Here is a 19096-nt window from a genome sequence, read left to right as displayed (position 1 = left end):
CATATAAGAAATATTTTCAGGATTTGGATGCCACCCTCTTACTAATTTTAGGACACAATTAGGCATAATATCTCTTTTATGCCATGTGTAATTTTTAAATTTAGGGTCTCTTTCAAGAGCAGCTTGTTTTCGTAATAAATATCTGTCATCCTTCCAAGCTTCACGGTGAAACATCATTGTCCAGAAATATTTGTAGTTTTCTTTTCGCAAACTATGATTTCTTTGATGTCTCCCTTGAGGTTCATTTTCCCACCACATTTGTCTGTTGTTTTCACTAGTAATACAAGGTTTGCAAAAACAAAAGGGGCATTCCTCACATTCTTGGTCTTGTTCTATGCGGAATTGGTTTTCCTCAATTCCAGCTTCTATCTCCTCCTGTTCATTGTCACTAGTTTGTGTGGACATAGTTGCAACTTGTGCAATCTCATTATTACTATCTACTAACTTTACATCCCAATTGTAATATCCAAATAAACTGTAAATAGTTTCCTTTTGTTCTTCAGTGACAAGAAGTGCTATTTTCTCCATTTTTTCAAGTCTATATTTTATATCTAATTTACACGACTTTCTTTTATCAAACTGTAGCAATAAAACAACAATATTTTTCCCTCCAAATCTTAGCATCAAATACCTTGGATATCATATTCCCAGTGTTTTACACACCTCATATTATAATAAGGTACCTACAGGAGAGATTGCATTCATATTTTATGTTTTACACGAGAAGATTTTACATATGGGATAAAAACTGACATAATGATTATTTTTAAAACATATCAAACATGCTTTTATACAACATTGTGTCTGTAATGCTTTGAAAATTAAGTCCAGTACTCCTTTAGAGTCCCCTTTCAAATTGAGGGAGGCTATCAATAAGGACAGTGCATGTTTCATAATTTGTTTAATTCTTACTGTCCCCACTCCCTATAATTCCATATTTAAAAATGTCAATTGCTATAATGTTATTGTTAAATTGTTATATCCATAATATTATTACTTAGGATTTGTAGATAAAAATATAAATAAAACTAACCCCTGCCATGGTCCAAAATGTCCTAGACTGGGTCAAATTTTACGACTGTTTACATATAGATCATGTAGATAATCTTCTAGATGTATAATATTATTTTGCATCAGTTACTTTTAGTATTCTGGTATTATTCACTTGCTATTGAAAATGGAAAAAGAAACAAAACGACCACCTTGCTTCAAAATTTCTGTTCCTGGAGATGACAGTAAAAAGCAATTAGTACTTTCAAAGTTACAAAAAGTTCGGACTATACTTGTACAGCAACTGAATCACCCTGTAAATAATGCTGACATCTTAGAGAAGGTCTTAGACTATTTTCTTCTTTACCATAATGGACAGTCCTCAAAGTCTGATATGACAACATTAGATTTCAATACCTACATCCAGGTGCAGAAAAAAGATGTCGATCAAAAATTATTCCTAACGGCAGAAACATCACTACAGAAAATCATCAAAGTTGTAGAAAACCACTCTTCCATTTGCAATGGACATTTCAGTATAAAGAAGTTGACACCAAAAGGACATGTAGCTGCAGTGCGTTTTAATTGTGACACTGATAAACACCATTCCATGTTATGGTCATCGTCTCCTTATTTACCTAACGGTGAATACCTTGCAAACTTGAGGACATTTCACGGATATATTTGTAGCGGAATGTTACCAGTGCACTACAACAGATTTGCTAATGCTGCTAAAATAGGACATATCAACAAACAAAAACAGCAATACATGTTTCAAAGATACAAAAATCATATTGAACAGCAATACAATGAAAGTATTGAGTTAGCAGTACTAGAAGAAATTGGAATGTACGATGAATTGACAGGAATTAACATAATAACAGATGCTCGACATGGCTGGCGTAAAAATGCAAAAGACAGCAGTGTTGTTGCCATAGGAGAAAAAATCCACAAAGTTCTTAAATGTGAACATGTTACAAAATCTGATGATTCTGTATCACAGCGCCATGAAAAATTGGGAACACAACGAATCTACCATTACTTGGAAGAGCAAGACGTTCAAGTTAATGTACATTCTCATGACCGAAATTTGAGTATTAACAAGCTGGTAAAAGACACAGGAATTATTACAAATCAGAACGATCCTTGGCATGCCATCAAAAAGGTTAAAGTTGCAATGAAAAGAGTATCTGCGGGACCAAAATATTTAAAAGAAAAGTCCTGGTCTGCTCAACTAGAGGACAAGGTGGAATCAGTTGCCACACATTTTCATTGGGCTGTTAGAAACTGTGAAGAAAATCCAAAGGAATTAAAGGATGTATTACTAAATATTGTGGAACATTATAAGAACAACCACCAGAAGTGTCATCCTGATTCACGATGTAAGCGTGATACAAATTACGAACCTAAGCGGGTAATTATTTCAATACCAATTGCTGAAAAACTTCTCCTCGGTGTTATTCGGAAATCTACAATTTACACCCACCCTGAGGATTATGTGTTAGCCAAAGATACATGTTATGTTGAGAGCTTTAACAATACTATGAACATGTTCCAAGATAAAAGAATTGCTTTTAGTAATGACAATTAACAAGCTAGAAGTCAATTGGCAGTTTGTCATTGGAATGAAAATGTTGATCGCGATTTCACATCGATCTGGAACCCAAACCGTAGAAATGCCCCAAGAAGTAACATTGGCAAAAAGAACTATAAGCCTCCAACTTATAATTACAGACAAAGTATTTGGGCTAGGCAAATAAATTCATTTTATTAGAGAAAAAATAGAGAGAAATTAATATTCATTCATCATCTTTATTATGAAGTAAATATTTTTATCTAAATATCAATTCATGGGATGCAACTTTATATTTTTGTCTCATTTATAAAACATTTAATATTTCTTATTGGATACAGTGACATTGTGTTTCTATCTTGTATATATACATTAATTGGATTTTCATGAGATAAAATCTGTGTGTAAGTTTTATAGTTTTTTCATATTTTCTCTTATCACAGCATGCAGTCAGTAACATGTGCTTCTATTTACACAACAAGCAAATTAACTAAAAATAATCTGTTTCTTATCTTAGCACTGCCCATATCCAAATAGGCTTAATTGCTGTAGGGGTGTAAAATTTTCTAGGTCATCCCCGGTCTTTAATAAAAATATTTTCATAATGTTACTTTCTCATCATTTTTAAAACTAAGTTCCAAACATTATTGCTCAGTTGATATGTGTCCTTCTGATGCGGTACGAGCACAGGCATAGAAACAAGTGCATGTGGGTACGAGATAACTACAATTCTCATGCAATTCCGAAAAGACAAACATGACATTAAAGAGGGGGGGCAAGGGGTTTAACTGTTATGCTGTTATGGGGCAATTTAATTCTTTGTTATCTGTTATTTTGAAAATATATTTGCTGTTAGCTGTTATTGTCTTATTCTTTGTTAGCTGTTATTGGGCTTTTAGTTTTTTTGTTATCTGTTATTGTGATAATGTATTTGCTGTTAACTGTTATTGAAAATTGGAATGTAAACATTTTTTTTTAACAGTCAATATTCGGTATAAATTGAAGATCATTGGACATTGGGGTCTACCACTACTTATATGTTTGTCCCGTATTCAGAGAAGGATTCCATTACCATATACCCATCTCAGAAGTGTCAGGTCCAGGACAATTCAAGTATATCTTATGATTATCCTTTGTAATAAATTCCATTTTTTTTATGAGTGTGTATTTAGTTTCTTGTGTACAATTTGGAAATTAGTATGGCGTTCATTATCACTGGACTAGTATATATTTGTTTAGGGGCCAGCTGAAGGACGCCTCCGGGTGCGGGAATTTCTCGCTACATTGAAGACCTGTTGGTGACCCTCTGCTGTTGTTTTTTATTTGGTCGGGTTATTGTCTCTTTGACACATTCCCCATTTCCATTCTCAATTTTATTTAGAATTATCTTAATTTTTTGTATGAGACTAATGTTCCTTGTTTCCCGTACGAACATATATGAAATTAAAACAATTCTTAATATGACAAATAGGAAAACATATGGCCACGAATATCTGACAAGGATCTCAATTAAGGACTAGGTCCTAACAACCACTTAACCTTTTATATAACATGGTACTTAGACTTAGCTCTGTGATTCTTTTCAAAGCAGAACCAAATGCATTGTACAATGAAAGTTCCAACCATGTACTTGGGTCCGAAGCTGCACATAACTCATTACAAACAAAGATTTATTTCGATTCAAGCCATTGTTTCCCTACTAAACTATTATTCTACTTACAAGTACACTTGGTACAATCAAAAACCTCAGCTGATAAAAAATTGTTCAAATAAGGCCTATGAAAATAGTGGAATAAATTGCTTTTGGAGTGCCAAATTCGTTCGAAGTACTTGATAAATTGCATGCTTTTAATTGGTGCTTTCAGTGGCGGATCCAGGGGGGGGGGGTTCCGGGGGTGCGCACCCCCCCCCTTTATTTTTGCCGATCAATGCATTTGTATCGGGACATATGTTTTGCACACCCCCCTTTGCCCTGGGTGCCCTGGGTTAGCACCCCCCCTTTCGAAAATTCCTGCATCCGCCCCTGTGCTTTTGATTTTTCTACCCTATATACCACTTTGCCTCATAGTCTTATTAAGAAAAATTCACACACCTCATTAAATGGTCATTTAGAAAAAGTCAGAATATTAAAACTCTTTTAGGTCATTTTTTTTTATTAGCAACAAAGGGAGCTTCAATCAATACATATAAACAATACACCAACGTTTCATGAGAACTGCTGAAAGCATTTTTTAGTTATTTTTGAAAACTAGAAATACCAACTTTTTCTAATGAATAAAATCTTTTAACTCAATAACATAAAATCTAAAATTAATAAAAATCGAAAGGGAGTTTACAACAATAGATATAAACATTTCAGCAAAGTTTCATGAGAACTGCTGAAAAAATTCTTTGCGTTAATGTCTGAAAAATTTATAAGAATTGAAAGTGACCTCATGTTAATAGATATAAACAATTCACCAAAATTCCTTGCTTTGTGAAAGCATTTTTGAGATATTATCAGAAAACTGAAAAAAGCACAAATTTTATTGAATAAAAACCCCATTACCCAGAAACTTAAAATCTAAAATTTATAAAAAAAAAAACCAAAAAAGGAGCTCACGTCAATAGATATAAACAATTTCCCAAAGTTTAATGCAAATTTGGTCAAAGAGTTTTTGAGTTAATGTCCGACATGTTGACAACAGACGGACAACAGTATACCATAATACGTTCCGTAAACGAGCGTATAAAAAATATTATAATATACAGAGTAGTAATTTAAACGTATTCTAGAAAAGTCATAGAAAATGGAATGCATTACAAAGGATTAGATCCGTAATAAGAAATACTGATTTGTCAAAGACCGAATTATTTTAATATTTCATTTACTGTTATCTGTTTTTGCCCATTTTAATTCCTTGTTATCTGTTATGAGCCAAATCAATTTGCTGTTTTGCTGTTATTGGGACCCCCCTTGCCCCCCCCCCCCATTAAATCGTTATCACTGAACTAGTATATATATTGTATAGGGGCCAGCTGAAGGACGACTCCGGGTGCGGGAATTTTTCGCTGCATTGAAGACCTGTTGGTGACCTTAATTCTGCTGTTGTATGTTTTTCTATGGTCGGGTTGTTGTCTCTTTGACAAATTCCCCATTTCCATTCTCAATTTTATTATACGAACAAGAACAAACAGCTCTACGTTGCTTTGATATTTATCAATTTTCAGGAAACATTGCGAAACATGATCTTCAATATTTCGAAAACATGTGAAATAAAATTGCTAACACGGTGGACCGTCGAGTGTCAACAAACGTAGTAGACTTGTTCACTGAAAAGACGAGGATAATGGTTTCATCTGACATTTGTTATGCAAACCCAGTTTTGATCATGATATTTAAAAAGACGTACTTTTTTTCAATTTATGTATTAATAAACTAGAAAATTCCAAATTGTAAATATCTCTTCATCTGGACCGACTTGGCATCTACTACGTTTGGACGGGTCCATTTCATTAGTAAGGTGATCGATAAATATTACGGAGTTTTGACAGAAAAGGAAAACGAACTTATTGTTATGTGTTTTCAACAAAGGTTTCGTTCCGCTAAATTATTTGCGCAAATAAAGTTTGTCTATTTTAAGATTACAGGTAATAATTAACCTGTGTAGTGATTTTGATTTTACGATAAATGTATGAATGAACGATAATTTTATGAATGAACAAGAGCACCTGACCTCTTAAAGAAACACAAATTAAACATAAAATATCGTATTTATTAGGAGATAATTCAGTTAAATTTTCAATACTAAATCAACAACTGAAATGAATCCATATTTTGTTGAAACATCGTACGAACGGCGGAAAACGGAATCGCATTTATAAAAATGTACTTTTTTTCACTCGGACTTCTATGTTATTTGATAGTCAAACGGTTGACCCTTTAAATACAAAAATACATCTACAAGAACATATTCTGAAACTTCTTAAATCCACTAACTTTTTTTTAAAGTTTCAAGCTATGTATTGCATAAGAAAACATACATAGGTGTTAAAGAATGACTGACCAGGAGCCTGTTTAACAAAATACTATGGCTTGATCTGGGCGGAGTCTCTGATCTGGGTCACAAAGATGGCCATACGCGACGGCATAAAAGCAATTGCTTTAAAAAAACCAAAGGCATGGATAAATTTATTTCTAAGAGCTTGCTGTACATTAATAAATTAAAAATGTGTATGTTTGTCGATTTTCTGAACTCAATATACGATCATTAATCTAAAAAGTTCATGCTTGTGTCAATTTCTTTATTCCAGTCAAATGTGTTCCACGATTCTGACGCTTTTGGGTTTCCTTCACAGTCCAAATTTCTTGAAAGTCATTGTATAAATAAAATAAATCCAAGGTGTTTTACTCGCAAACATTTGTCATTTGTGACATAGTGTACGGCGATTTGCGTTCTTGGACACAGCGAATATTTCACGCCCTTCTCATAATCAATCTTTTAATTTATTCTCGGTAAATGATGTTGTGATCATAGATCAGCAGAATATATCGACTTAAATCATCCAGTTAGAATACTCTAAGTAATACGAAAACCGAAATTTAAAACAGGAAGTTTTACACGAAACGAAATATTGACGGTTACCGGTAACGGAAATGAACAAAATCCGGAAATCGTAATTTTTTCAAAAATAAAAAAAATCGGGGCGGGAAGATTTCAGAGGGGTGGGCGGGGATGAAAATCTATCAATTAATTTTAATTGGCCTAATAAACATTTGCACTATATGTCATCACTTAGCACTAAAGAATTTATGTTGAGGGGAGACTAAATGCCATTAAGACAGATTTTAGTAAATCATCAGATCAAGTGAATTAATTTGTTACCATAAAGTTATACAACATCTATAGAGGGTTACTGCTCACAAGGAAGCTATTAAACCAAGAGTTCCAAATGGTGAAGTTGAAATCATCCCTTCGTAAATTTTACGAACGCCATCACAAGTTGGTTGACCGTTATGGAATAACCGTTTCACAAATGATATCAGATATGTTCCTTACGTCGTAACTACAATCCCCTTCCCTTTCATGAATGTGACCTACTAAATTAGACTATTTACCGGATTTGTAATCACATAAGCAACACGACGGGTGCCACTTGTGGAGCAGGATCTGCTTACCCTTCCGGAGCACCTGAGATCACCCCTAGTTTTTGGTGGGGTTCGTGTTGTTTATTTTTTAGTTTTCTATGTTGTGTCATGTGTACTATTGTTTTTCTGTTTGTCTTTTTCATTTTTAGCCATGGCGTTGTCAGTTTGTTTTAGATTTATGAGTTTGACTGTCCTCTTCTGTAACCATACCTTTGGAATTGGACAACAACCATATTGACCAGATGCTAGTTTACAACAGGTCTGACCTGTTTTACATTCTGACTGACCATCAGGACATTTCACACTTCCAACATTTGCAGGAATTTTTTCAAACCAGTCCATTACAGCAATTTCTCCACGATTACATTTTCCAGATGACACATCACAGGTAGTTCCCTCAGGGCAACAATGTTTACCATCAGTACAACAAACAGCCTGTTGAATGCAAAAGAAATAAGAAAACCTTTACATATGCAAACAACTGTTAAGCATAGAGGTTCTAGAAGAAGTCATTTTTCTTGTAAAAAAATCCATTTTATTTACACTATAAAGATTTATAAAACTAAAAATTTAAAGCAATCGTTTAAATTAATCTCATTTATAATAGTGTTAGAGATTTTAACAGGTGCCAAATAAACAGTTGAACTATTTATCATCATTTAGCTCTGCGATCACCCTCAGTTTTTTTGTGGGGTTCATGTTGCTTTTTCTTAAGTTTTCTATGTTGTGTTTTGTGTACTAATGTTTGTCTGTTTGTCTTTTATTTTCTTTTTTAGACATGAAGTTTCTATTTATAAGTTTGAATGCCCCTCTGATTCATTTGCCCCTGTTTTCTTTGGCTTTTAAAATATTGAGGGGAGACTTTTTGTCATTAAGACAGATTTCAGTGACTCATCAGATCAACCAAATCAATTTGTAAAACTAAAGTTATATAATATGTAACAATACCTTTGGAATTGGACAACAACCATATTGACCAGATGCTAGTTTACAACAGGTCTGTCCTGTTTTACATTCTGACTGACCATCAGGACATTTCACACTTCTTAAATTGGCAGGAACTTTTTCAATCCAGTCTAATACAGCAATTTTTCCACGATTACATTTTCCAGATGAAACTTCACAGGTAGTTCCCTCAGGACAACAATGTTTACCATCAGTACAACAGACAGCCTGTTAAATGCAAGCATATTAGCAAACCTTAAAATTTGCAGATTGTTTTTCTTATTAAATACATTGGAATTGTTTCAATAACTCTTTGTGAAACATTTGATTTTGTTATGATGTTTATTCAAATCCATGTGTATATTCAGTGTATTTTTTCATATACAGCTTCTTGCATTGGAGGCATATTTAAAGAAATGAAACTATCTTTATGTCAACTCCAAAACAGTCATGTATAGTATGAAAAGATTCAAACAAAACGCCCAGTCACACAGATCATGTCTGGTCAAAATTTAAGCCCACCATTATTTCAGTCAATCAGTAATCATTCAGATTAAAATTAGGGGAAACAATACTGCCAATGCAGATTTAACTGGGGAATGGTCATAGACACACTTGTCCTTGAAGACAAGTCAAAAGAACAGGTCTGTCTTGTCTTCAACAGAAATATCCATTGGATTGCAGCAGTTTTTAAACATTGCACGTAGGTCTTGTCTTCCACCAATGAAGTAAATTGTTTGACCCCTCGTTTATTCATTTCAATTTTGTAAAAAGGGAAAACTGATTATGTATACTTGATGCTTTATCAAAGAACCACATACAAGTTTTATTTAGACCTCTGCATCTTTTGGACTTAACATTATAACATGTAATCCTACCTTAGGTAGAGGACAGCAGCCATACTGACCAGATGCTTGTTTACAACATGTCTGACCTGTTTTACATTCTGACTGACCATCAGGACATATAACATTACCATCTGTAGTCATGTCTTTCTTGACTAACGGATGTGGAGGACGGGTTTTAAACCAATTTATTCTTTGCCCTCTTTTACCAACACATTGTTGCTGTATGACATCACAAATATAACCTTGTGGGCAGCAATGGACATGGTCACTACAGCACTTAGCCTAATATAAACAGACATCACAAATATAACCTTGTGGGCAGCAAAGGACATGGTCACTACAGCACTTAGCCTAATATAAACACAAATCAACTGTTACAGCAGGCTGTATTCACATCAAGCTCAGGAAAATACTCATCATGTATGCATGTATGCTTACAAGGATTTGAAAACACCCTATTTTCTTTTTTTCTGCCAATGAGATGTCAGTCTCCAAATTTCGGAAGCCGTCTATCAATATGATAAATCCTGAGAATCACTTAAAGTCTTTAAAATAGAAATTATAACCTAGTGCTTACAGATTCTTATAAGGGAAAAGTTGACACTGGATTGGTTTTTGAATTAGATTGCAATTTCATACATGCTGCAAAAAACACTTATAGGGCCTATGAACTTCCAAGTATATTTCATCACCTTGGCCAAAAAAGATTTTCTTAACTTCATTTGGAATTTTCCTATTGCTTCTTTCCCATTCAAGCATATCTTTGTCATGACACATCTAAGGTCTTATTAGACCCAAGAAATAATTTTCCATTTTCATACTTTTACCAAGCATATCTTTGTGTCATATTTTTGCTTTTTTAAATTAGATTGCTGTCTCCTTGACATGCACTGCTTCATTTAATTCATGCATATAACAGTAAAGGCAGGAAGATCTTAGCACAAGATAAAAATGGGTTAATATAATTTAAATTTCAAATGTATTCTAACAAACAGAAGAAATAGTGAGTGAAGTTATACTAAGTTGAACAAACACTTGACAAATAACCATACCTGTGCCCAGTAATATATATTGTTTTAATTACTGATAATTCATTTATAAATTTGGTGTACATAGCACAACTTTTTGGAATTTTGAGTCCTCAATGCTCTTTAACTTTATACTTGTTTGGCTTTCTAAAGATTTTGATTTGAGCGTCACTGGTGAGTCTTATGTAGATGAAATGTGGTCTGGCTTATCAAATTATAAGCCTCAGTGCCTTTGATAACTATTAACACTTACATCTGGTATTGGGCAGCAGCCATATTTTCCACCATCTAGTGGGCAACAGGTCTGACCATCAGAGCATTCAGATCTACCATCTGGACACATCACAGACTTCATTTTCAGTGCTTCAACTTTTTTAAACAAATCCATCACCAAGTTTCCACTCTTACATTTCCCAATGGACAAGTCACATGTGTCTCCTTCTGGACAGCAATGTATTTTGTCAGAGCAGCAAACAGCATTTGGCAATGGACAGCAAGCATATTCTCCATTTGTCTTGTTACAGCAAGATTGACCAGTCTGGCATGCTGATTTTCCATCAGGACACATAACAATACCAATCTAATAGCAGAAGTAGATATGGTTTACAATACTATTTCATCTTTAGAAATGATTTGTGCTGCTCATATAAGAACAAAGTAAATCTATTTGCCATCCTTTATTTACAAGCCTCATTGACAAAATATTGACTACATATCTCATTTATTAAAGACAATTTTATTTCTTTTCACAGTTTTGATATTTTTATTATTTCATCACACTGTGGGTGCAACAGAAATATCTTTTATTCTGTAAATTAGAAGGCACATGATGACCAGAAACTGCACACCATGGCATCTTCTACAAGAGTGTTTAACAAGTTTGACTCCAGGCCTTACATGCTAAAATCCAATGTTGGAGAAAAAAGAATGAGACTACAATAATAACAAATAACAAATATCCAGGTTTACATCTAGGAAAGCCCATTGTCATTGTGTTCATCTAGGAAAGCCCATTGTCATTGTGTTCTTCGAACAGGTAAGTTTAAAATTTGAAGGAACCAAACATGGAATGGGTTTCGAAGAGCCAATGGTATAAGATTCAACCCATCATCATGATAAGTCAGAGAAAGACTGAAAAACATGATTAAGTGTGATACAAAACCAGTGGAAAAGTAGGGTAGAACTGAACTGCATAACAAAGTTTCTATCCATCAATCTTCCTTGTGTGGAATTTATTAGGTCACACATGGTAAAATACAGAGACTACTGTTGAGTACTTTGATACAGTACTAAGCAAAAAATAAAATTATTTAAATCACATATATATATTATTATGTTATCCTTGTAGTGGAGACTAAATAAAATTTACTTGAAACAGCAGAAAAATTTATATAAAAGTCATTTGGCCATGGCTTCAGCTAGTAGAAAATAATTGAAAATCAGTTGCGATAAAAGTAATTGGAGCTTGCCTAGACACTTAAAACTTTACATTTCGAACAGGCATAATTTAACGAATATCATGTGGTATCATTCACTAACCAACTGAAAAAAATGAACAATCAATCATTTAGTTTATTTAAACTGGAAAATTAATAACTGTAAATAGGAAAGTCTGACTGATCCCAGATACCATCCAAGTATATCCTGTGAGGATGTAATGCAAAAATGATGGATTTTCATAAAAAGTTACTTTATTACATACTTATATCAATTGCAAAAGGTTTTGGGGATTTACCAACTAGCCTAGAACCTGTATCAAACCATATAGAATGATAACAGATATTAAACTAAACTATAACACTACAAAGTGCACAGGATAAGGTTTATTGTGTAACTGGTAATAAAATGTCTAATGCATGCATATCACTGACACAATATAGACAATTTGTTTTATGAGGAACAGTGCTATGCAACATAAAATGGAGAACCTGCCAACCTTCATAACAGAAGTTGAAACTGAAGTTGATTTTGTTGGTATTTTTGTTTGTGTACCATTCTGACATTCTGGTGTTGCCGAGGAATTACAAGTGTAACCATAAGGACAACATGTTATTTTATCTGGACAACAGATAGCATCAGGGAGCTCACAACAGAAGTGACCAGACAAACCATCACAACAAGTCTGACCACCAGGACAATCACCACCACTACAATTAGCTGTCAACTTATTGTTCTCAAACTGAAATAAAAATATTGGACTCAAACTGAAATATTTACCTTCACAGAGAAATTTTTATTCATTGTGATCTTTGTAGCAAAAATACTACCCTTTCAGCCTTTTGAATTGATGAACACAAAATGTGCCACTAGTCATGCTAGTAAAATGTGCCACTAGTCATGCTCCACTCACTAGTCATGCTAGTGGAGCAGAAACTGCCTAACCTGCAGAGACACCCAAGTTAAACCCCATTTTTTTCTTTGATCATGCATATGGTATCATCTGTTTTTATACTTATTTTTATTAGTATTTCGAAACATAAAAGGGCAGAGACCCCTTGCAGGCGTAGGCAAACATTTATAGTCATTGCTGAATACAGGGTAAAGGTTTTCTATCTTTATAATGTAGGTTTTAAAAAAAGTTTCAGTATGTTTTTTTCATTCAACAATCAGAATTGCTTACTAAAATCATTATTCACAAAATGGAAATATCATTTGTTTATGTTTACTTTAATTTGATTATATTGTTTTGATGATTCATCCTATTTGCAATCTAGAAAAATACTTAAGATAATATTCTGGTGGTTTAGTCAACTATGATGTCATGCATATAAAATTATCCCAGAGTAATGCCTGATAAAAAAAAAGTATACTGTTTTTCGCAATAACAACAGTGTTTAATAAACAATGAAGAAACTTAATTATTTACTATTTTGTCCGATGTATATTACTGCCATACCTCAAACTTATTGGTCCTTTTATAAAACATACCGTTTGAGACAAAACTCTGGTAGCATCAGCCTTTGCGCTGATCTCATTTACAATAATACTAGGTGTGTTTGCTGATGCCAATTTAGTAATGACCTGCAAAGAATAGGGAGTATAAAGCTATAGACATGTACATTATGATTATATAAAAAGACAATAAGCATACAATAATTGTATAATATCATTAACATGAACAGTACAAATTTTACTGCAAGAGGTGGCCATTTCAACAATCAATGTCTATTCATATTGAGGCTAGAGGTTAATATATTTTAAAATCCAAAAAACTAATGCAAATGTTGAAGAAGTGATAAATCCATATAGGGCTACTTCTATGTCATTTGGTCTATGGTATGATGGTGGAGAGATGTTTCATTGGCAATCCTACCACATTTTCTTATTTTTCACAATTAAGGTAGGTATAGCCAAATATGTATAAATGTACATGATGACTGCTAAGTATTGTTTGTTTTTCTATTTCTATTTTGTTATTCCACTGATTAAGTTAAAAAAAAAAGAGTGGAGGTAGAGGAGTATTAAGATAATCAATAGAATGAGATTACAGAAACAGTGACAACCATACAAAAACATTTAGGAATCTAAAAGATCATCATATGACTTTCAACAATAAATAATAATCATTTAGAATTTATACACAAGAGGAGAATTTATTTTTAACAGAGACTACAACTTATATGTCATCCAATTCTTTAAGAATATTCTTTATAGACAAAAACATAAAATTCAACCACTGATAAGGCACATCAAAATATGACAGCTTAAATCTAGTTTTTTCATTTACTTTTAAACCAAAAATTTGAGCAAAATTTTTTTTTTTTTATTCTTTTTGTTCAAAGGTCATCCACACTATCAAAGGGGTTTGAAATAAAAAATATGTAAAGCATCTTGTGCCAGCATTGTAGAAAAACATGGCTAACAACATGCAACAGAAATGGATGTCAGAACCAAATAACTGGGAATACATGGTATAAATATCTAAGAACAGTAAACTTTGTTCATTGTTGATGTTCATAAATTGACTTACAGATGATTACATCCACATCATTTGGATTATAGAGGAAAATTGTCTCATTTGTTATCCTACTAGATCTATTTATTTATTTATAATTTAATGGTAAACTGGGGAATTCAATATGTGTGAATGAAAAACATGAAATCGCAAAAACTCAAAGTCAAAATTCCAGAACAAAAACCTGAAGACGAATTTGAAATTGGAAAGAAAAAATATTTCACGTTTTTGCATTTTCAACTTCATGTTTTTCACGTTTTCTACCTCGCGTTTTCATCCTATAGAATATGAAGGATGAAAACACATAAAACAAGAAAACGTGAAATGGCCTTAAATGACCACCATACAAATGATATCATAGCACTGTCTATTCAAAAAAAATAACTTAAAATAACCTTTGCTTTAGATTTCTGTAACCATGGAAACACTTCGTTTCCTCTCTGACAAGAAGCTGATGTTGTCAAGCATTTTGATCCAAATGGACAGCAATATTTACCACCAGGGCAACAAATGGCCTGTAAAAATATAAATTATTAGAAAAAGTCATTTAAGCATCCTATGTACTATCCTTTTTCTGGCAGAACTTCCTATACTATAAATAATTATCTTTGTTCAAGATAAAATGTTCTCATTATCTTGGTTAATTTTATGTCAAACACAATCAAAGTACATTCAATGGATAAACTATCAGACTGTGATGGTCATGTTTAAGCAATTCAATTTGTATCTTTGATTGACCAAGGAAAAGGAAAGTTTGAGGTTTTTTTAATGTCTCAAAAAATACCTTGGAGTTTTCAAAACTGTGTCCCAAAAGGTTTAAATATTCAGATTGCTTTTAATGTCTTTAAACGGTCATAAGTGGTTTGGAACATTGAAAAGAAAGATCTGGATGCATTTTAAGTGTATCCCCAAAAATGTTTTTTTGAATTTCATGTCCCAATTTCCAAAATTAGACTAGATGTTGATTTTAACATTGCAATTCCTATTTTGTATAATCTATAAACTCAATCCATTCAAAGAAAACTATAACAAATAAAAGATAAAGATTTGATATGAATAGACGTTATCACTTATATACATATGACCTCTTGACTTTTGACACTATATGAAAATGTAACAGTCATCACATGTATAAAGTTATCTAACATTATCTAAAATCAACTGTCCTATAACATAAACAGGTTATGATGCAAAAAAAAAGCAATGTCATCAATTTGATAAATAACTGTCCAAAATTAAGTCTTACTTCACAAATATTTTTTAATAATGTCATACTATCATGACTATATTAATTAAATAACAAGGATCCTTACATTTGGTGCTGGACAACATCCGAACTCCTTAGTAGGTAATGGACAGCAAGTATTTCCTGTGGGACACTCGTGCTTCTTATCTGGACACACCACAGACTGAGCTAATCGTGGTACAAATAACAAATTATGTGCTGCTGTCGCTGTTACAAGCAAGGATACAACAAGGAAATACATCTGTAATTAATAAGAATTTAACACATGGTTTAAATAAGGCTTTCAGGATGAAGCATGTCAATCTAGACCAATTCTATACTTTTATATAAATTTAGTTTTAACATGTATACAATTTAATGTTTATATGTATATACTTTAATAAATCAGCTATGACATTTATGCATTGTAGTTTAATAGAGATATACATGTACATGATGTAGGGCTTAGCAATATATTGCCGCCTTCTAATTATATTTTAAATAGACTATTATTACTCCATAAATATGTACTTAAGATTACACTTTTTAAGTACAATTTGAAGACATGCAATGAGGAAATGGTCAGAACCAATTCAAGTACCTACAACTTCAAAGTTGAATGACCTTGCTTTGCTTATTTGTTTTAAAAGGGGTTCATACCCTAAACAACACATAGCTGTTTATATACATATGTAGCTGTCACTATCAGCATGAGATCAGTGTAATACTTTTTGTTCAATAAACATGATAAATTACACGTGTTGTAACAGGGTTCTAAATAAGACAAATCCACATGGAACATAAAACCTGTCTCTTTTATAATCATTATTCAGTCAAATGATGCATCTCATTTTTTTGTCATGTTGTAGCAAAATAAAATATATTGAATTCAAATTTGATGTTATTCAATGCTCTTTTCTTCATGGAAACATAAATAATATTATACAATAGCAATAACAAAGTTGTCTTTCTCACTGGTGGACTGGCTATGGCCAAATATGATGAGTCCCTTGACTAGCCTACATGTGCACATTTTTTTGTAAGTGAGAACCCTGGGTAATATGCCAAGAACTCTGGACACACAAAATTCCTTTGAACCATTTTATCTGGGGAATTGTTATACACAATCTAGGTAATTCATAGAATCTATAGAAAAAGTACCTACACGTATATCCTAAAAAGGGGAAAAGAACCAGTCGATATGAAAGATACTTAAACCCCTGTCTTGCAGATGTATTATAGTACAAATGTTCTCTTGTCATGCTTGTAGAAACTACAAATGTACATACATTTTTGTGTACATGTATGGTCATTTTGACCAATATCAATTCAGTAAAGTTGAATTTCTTAACACCTTACAAGTGTCTTGGTATTACATATACATGTGTTTGTTATTGTGTATATTACGTATATTGTGTTGATGTTTTTTTGGTAAGAAAGGCTTTTATCCTGAGCTCCACTCTTAATGTGGGCCGGTTAAGAGATCTCCATGTGTGGTCAAATTATTCTCTCATGATAAAAATAAAGTGATATGGTATGATTGCCAATGAGACAACTATATACATTGTATATCCACCAAAGTTCAAATGAGGTGGACTTTGTTCATTTTACTTTCATTAGCAATTGCTCCTTTGAGCATGTTGAGTCAAAATGAGTTTTCAACATGTTCAATGTGTTTATCTGTTATTATTATATTTGATCCAATGAGACAACAATCCACCAGAGACCAGATAACAAGGGCATGAAGGTTGTGAACAATTATAGGTCAATGTTTGGTCTTTACAATGAACCCTATAGTCATCTTTAATGTATTTATAAAAGGTTCCAGCATGACGAAATCTGATGACAATTATAATTATTCAAATGGGAAAACCAACAGTCTGATTTATAACTAATTTTGTAAATATTTCCTTTCGATTTAACATGTCATTTGTTTTTTGTACTTTTGGACCTTAAGAATACACTTTATTACTATTTAGTCCAATCCCGAAACAGTCTCTTAGAATACTTCCTGTTTGGGTCGAGTGTGTTGCAAAATCAAAGATCAACAGCAATGTGTTTGAGGAAGGAAAGAGTGTTTTGTATTTTTGATTTTTTGAAAGATTATGATCCAATTTTTGGAAACACAAATTTATGTCACAAAAACGCTTGGTTTGAAATGATTAAGATGGCTTCAACTTGTCTATTTGAACAGTTTTCTGCACAATGAATTGTTTCAACAAGGCCAGCAGTAGCTTCAACTGGTGTGTATAATGCCATAAAAAAGTTGTGTAATGTCCCAACTTATCTGCATTAAAATATTGGATAATGCAATACAAAATAAAAGTCACTGTCAGATGTTTACACAAATTGGTTGTACTGTTACGTGTAAATGTATGCCTGTCTTAAATAAATCTTTTTTGCTTATAAGGTAAATTACTGTATATATTACTATTTATGACCCTAGATGTGGTCTTTGTGAATACATGGCAACCGGCCCGCAAATAACATTGAAAAACGGCCAAACCATTATTCCAAATGCAGACATGAATTGCAAAACGGTAAACCTTATTTACTGTATTGTATGCAGCACTTGCAAGGAATGGTACATCGGACAGACTGGTAACTCAATTTGTCAAAGAGTTCGTGTTCACAGACAACAGATACGAGATCCATCCACACGAATGCAAGATGTGAGCGAGCATTTCGAAACGTGCAGTAGTGGAAAATTTACCGTATATCCGTTCTATAAAATGAACGAATCGAACAAATATAAAAGACTGGCAAAGGAAGCACACTTTATAAAGGACTTTCAGCCAAAATTAAACGGATCTACTTAAACACGTTTGATTTATCTCCCCTTATCGTTATTGTAACGTAATAAACGTTACCAACGGCAGTGTCGTCAAGGACATTGTTAAAACGTCGCCTGAAGATTGCCAGAAGGCATGAAAGCGCTAGTGACAATATTTTAACGAACTGTTATTATTTGATGTGAAATGTAGTTTGCAAATTTAAAAATATTATTATATATATATATATATATATATATATCATGTATATGCATTTTACAGGGTAGATTTGGAATCTATGATCACATGTATGCATGATCATACATAATAATTCATGTCAGTTTATCACATGTGTACAAGGAATTAGATACCTTATTTATTGTATATCCTTTGATGTGTATCATTTATTTTCTAACCTTTATCATTCTGTTAATTTCTTCTTTAGTAATGCAATTACTTAGCATTTGTTGATTATTAGCAATTCTTTAAAAATGACCTGACTTTAAATGCAATTGGCATTTACACACCATGCACACATGCATAAAAATCCTAAGGTAAAATGTAAAGTGCACAGGTACAGCACCTACCTTTTTAGTTCCCTGTATTTCCTACCAATAAAAGTCACATGAACAA

General features: G+C 32.8%; 1 protein-coding gene across 1 annotated transcript in view; it reads right to left on the bottom strand.

Moving 5' to 3' along the window:
• The window catches only part of LOC143065256 (uncharacterized), a 49251-nt gene extending 30225 nt beyond the window's left edge, over positions 1 to 19026 (bottom strand). Inside the window, exons 1-8 of the mRNA XM_076238708.1 lie at positions 18880 to 19026; positions 15781 to 15954; positions 14863 to 14982; positions 13441 to 13533; positions 10766 to 11092; positions 9515 to 9766; positions 8640 to 8864; positions 7902 to 8126 (exon numbers count right to left, since the gene is read on the bottom strand). Coding sequence (XP_076094823.1) covers positions 7902 to 8126; positions 8640 to 8864; positions 9515 to 9766; positions 10766 to 11092; positions 13441 to 13533; positions 14863 to 14982; positions 15781 to 15954; positions 18880 to 18927 — 1464 coding nt within the window. The 5' untranslated portion in view covers positions 18928 to 19026. The remainder of the gene's footprint in view (positions 1 to 7901; positions 8127 to 8639; positions 8865 to 9514; positions 9767 to 10765; positions 11093 to 13440; positions 13534 to 14862; positions 14983 to 15780; positions 15955 to 18879) is intronic.
• Between the last annotated feature and the right edge of the window lie 70 nt (positions 19027 to 19096).

This window comes from Mytilus galloprovincialis, chromosome 2 (genome assembly GCF_965363235.1).
Source record: "Mytilus galloprovincialis chromosome 2, xbMytGall1.hap1.1, whole genome shotgun sequence".
Taxonomy (NCBI): Eukaryota; Metazoa; Mollusca; class Bivalvia; order Mytilida; family Mytilidae; genus Mytilus; species Mytilus galloprovincialis.
Note: the sequence above shows the minus strand (reverse complement) of the source record. Positions and strands in the feature narration are given on the sequence as shown.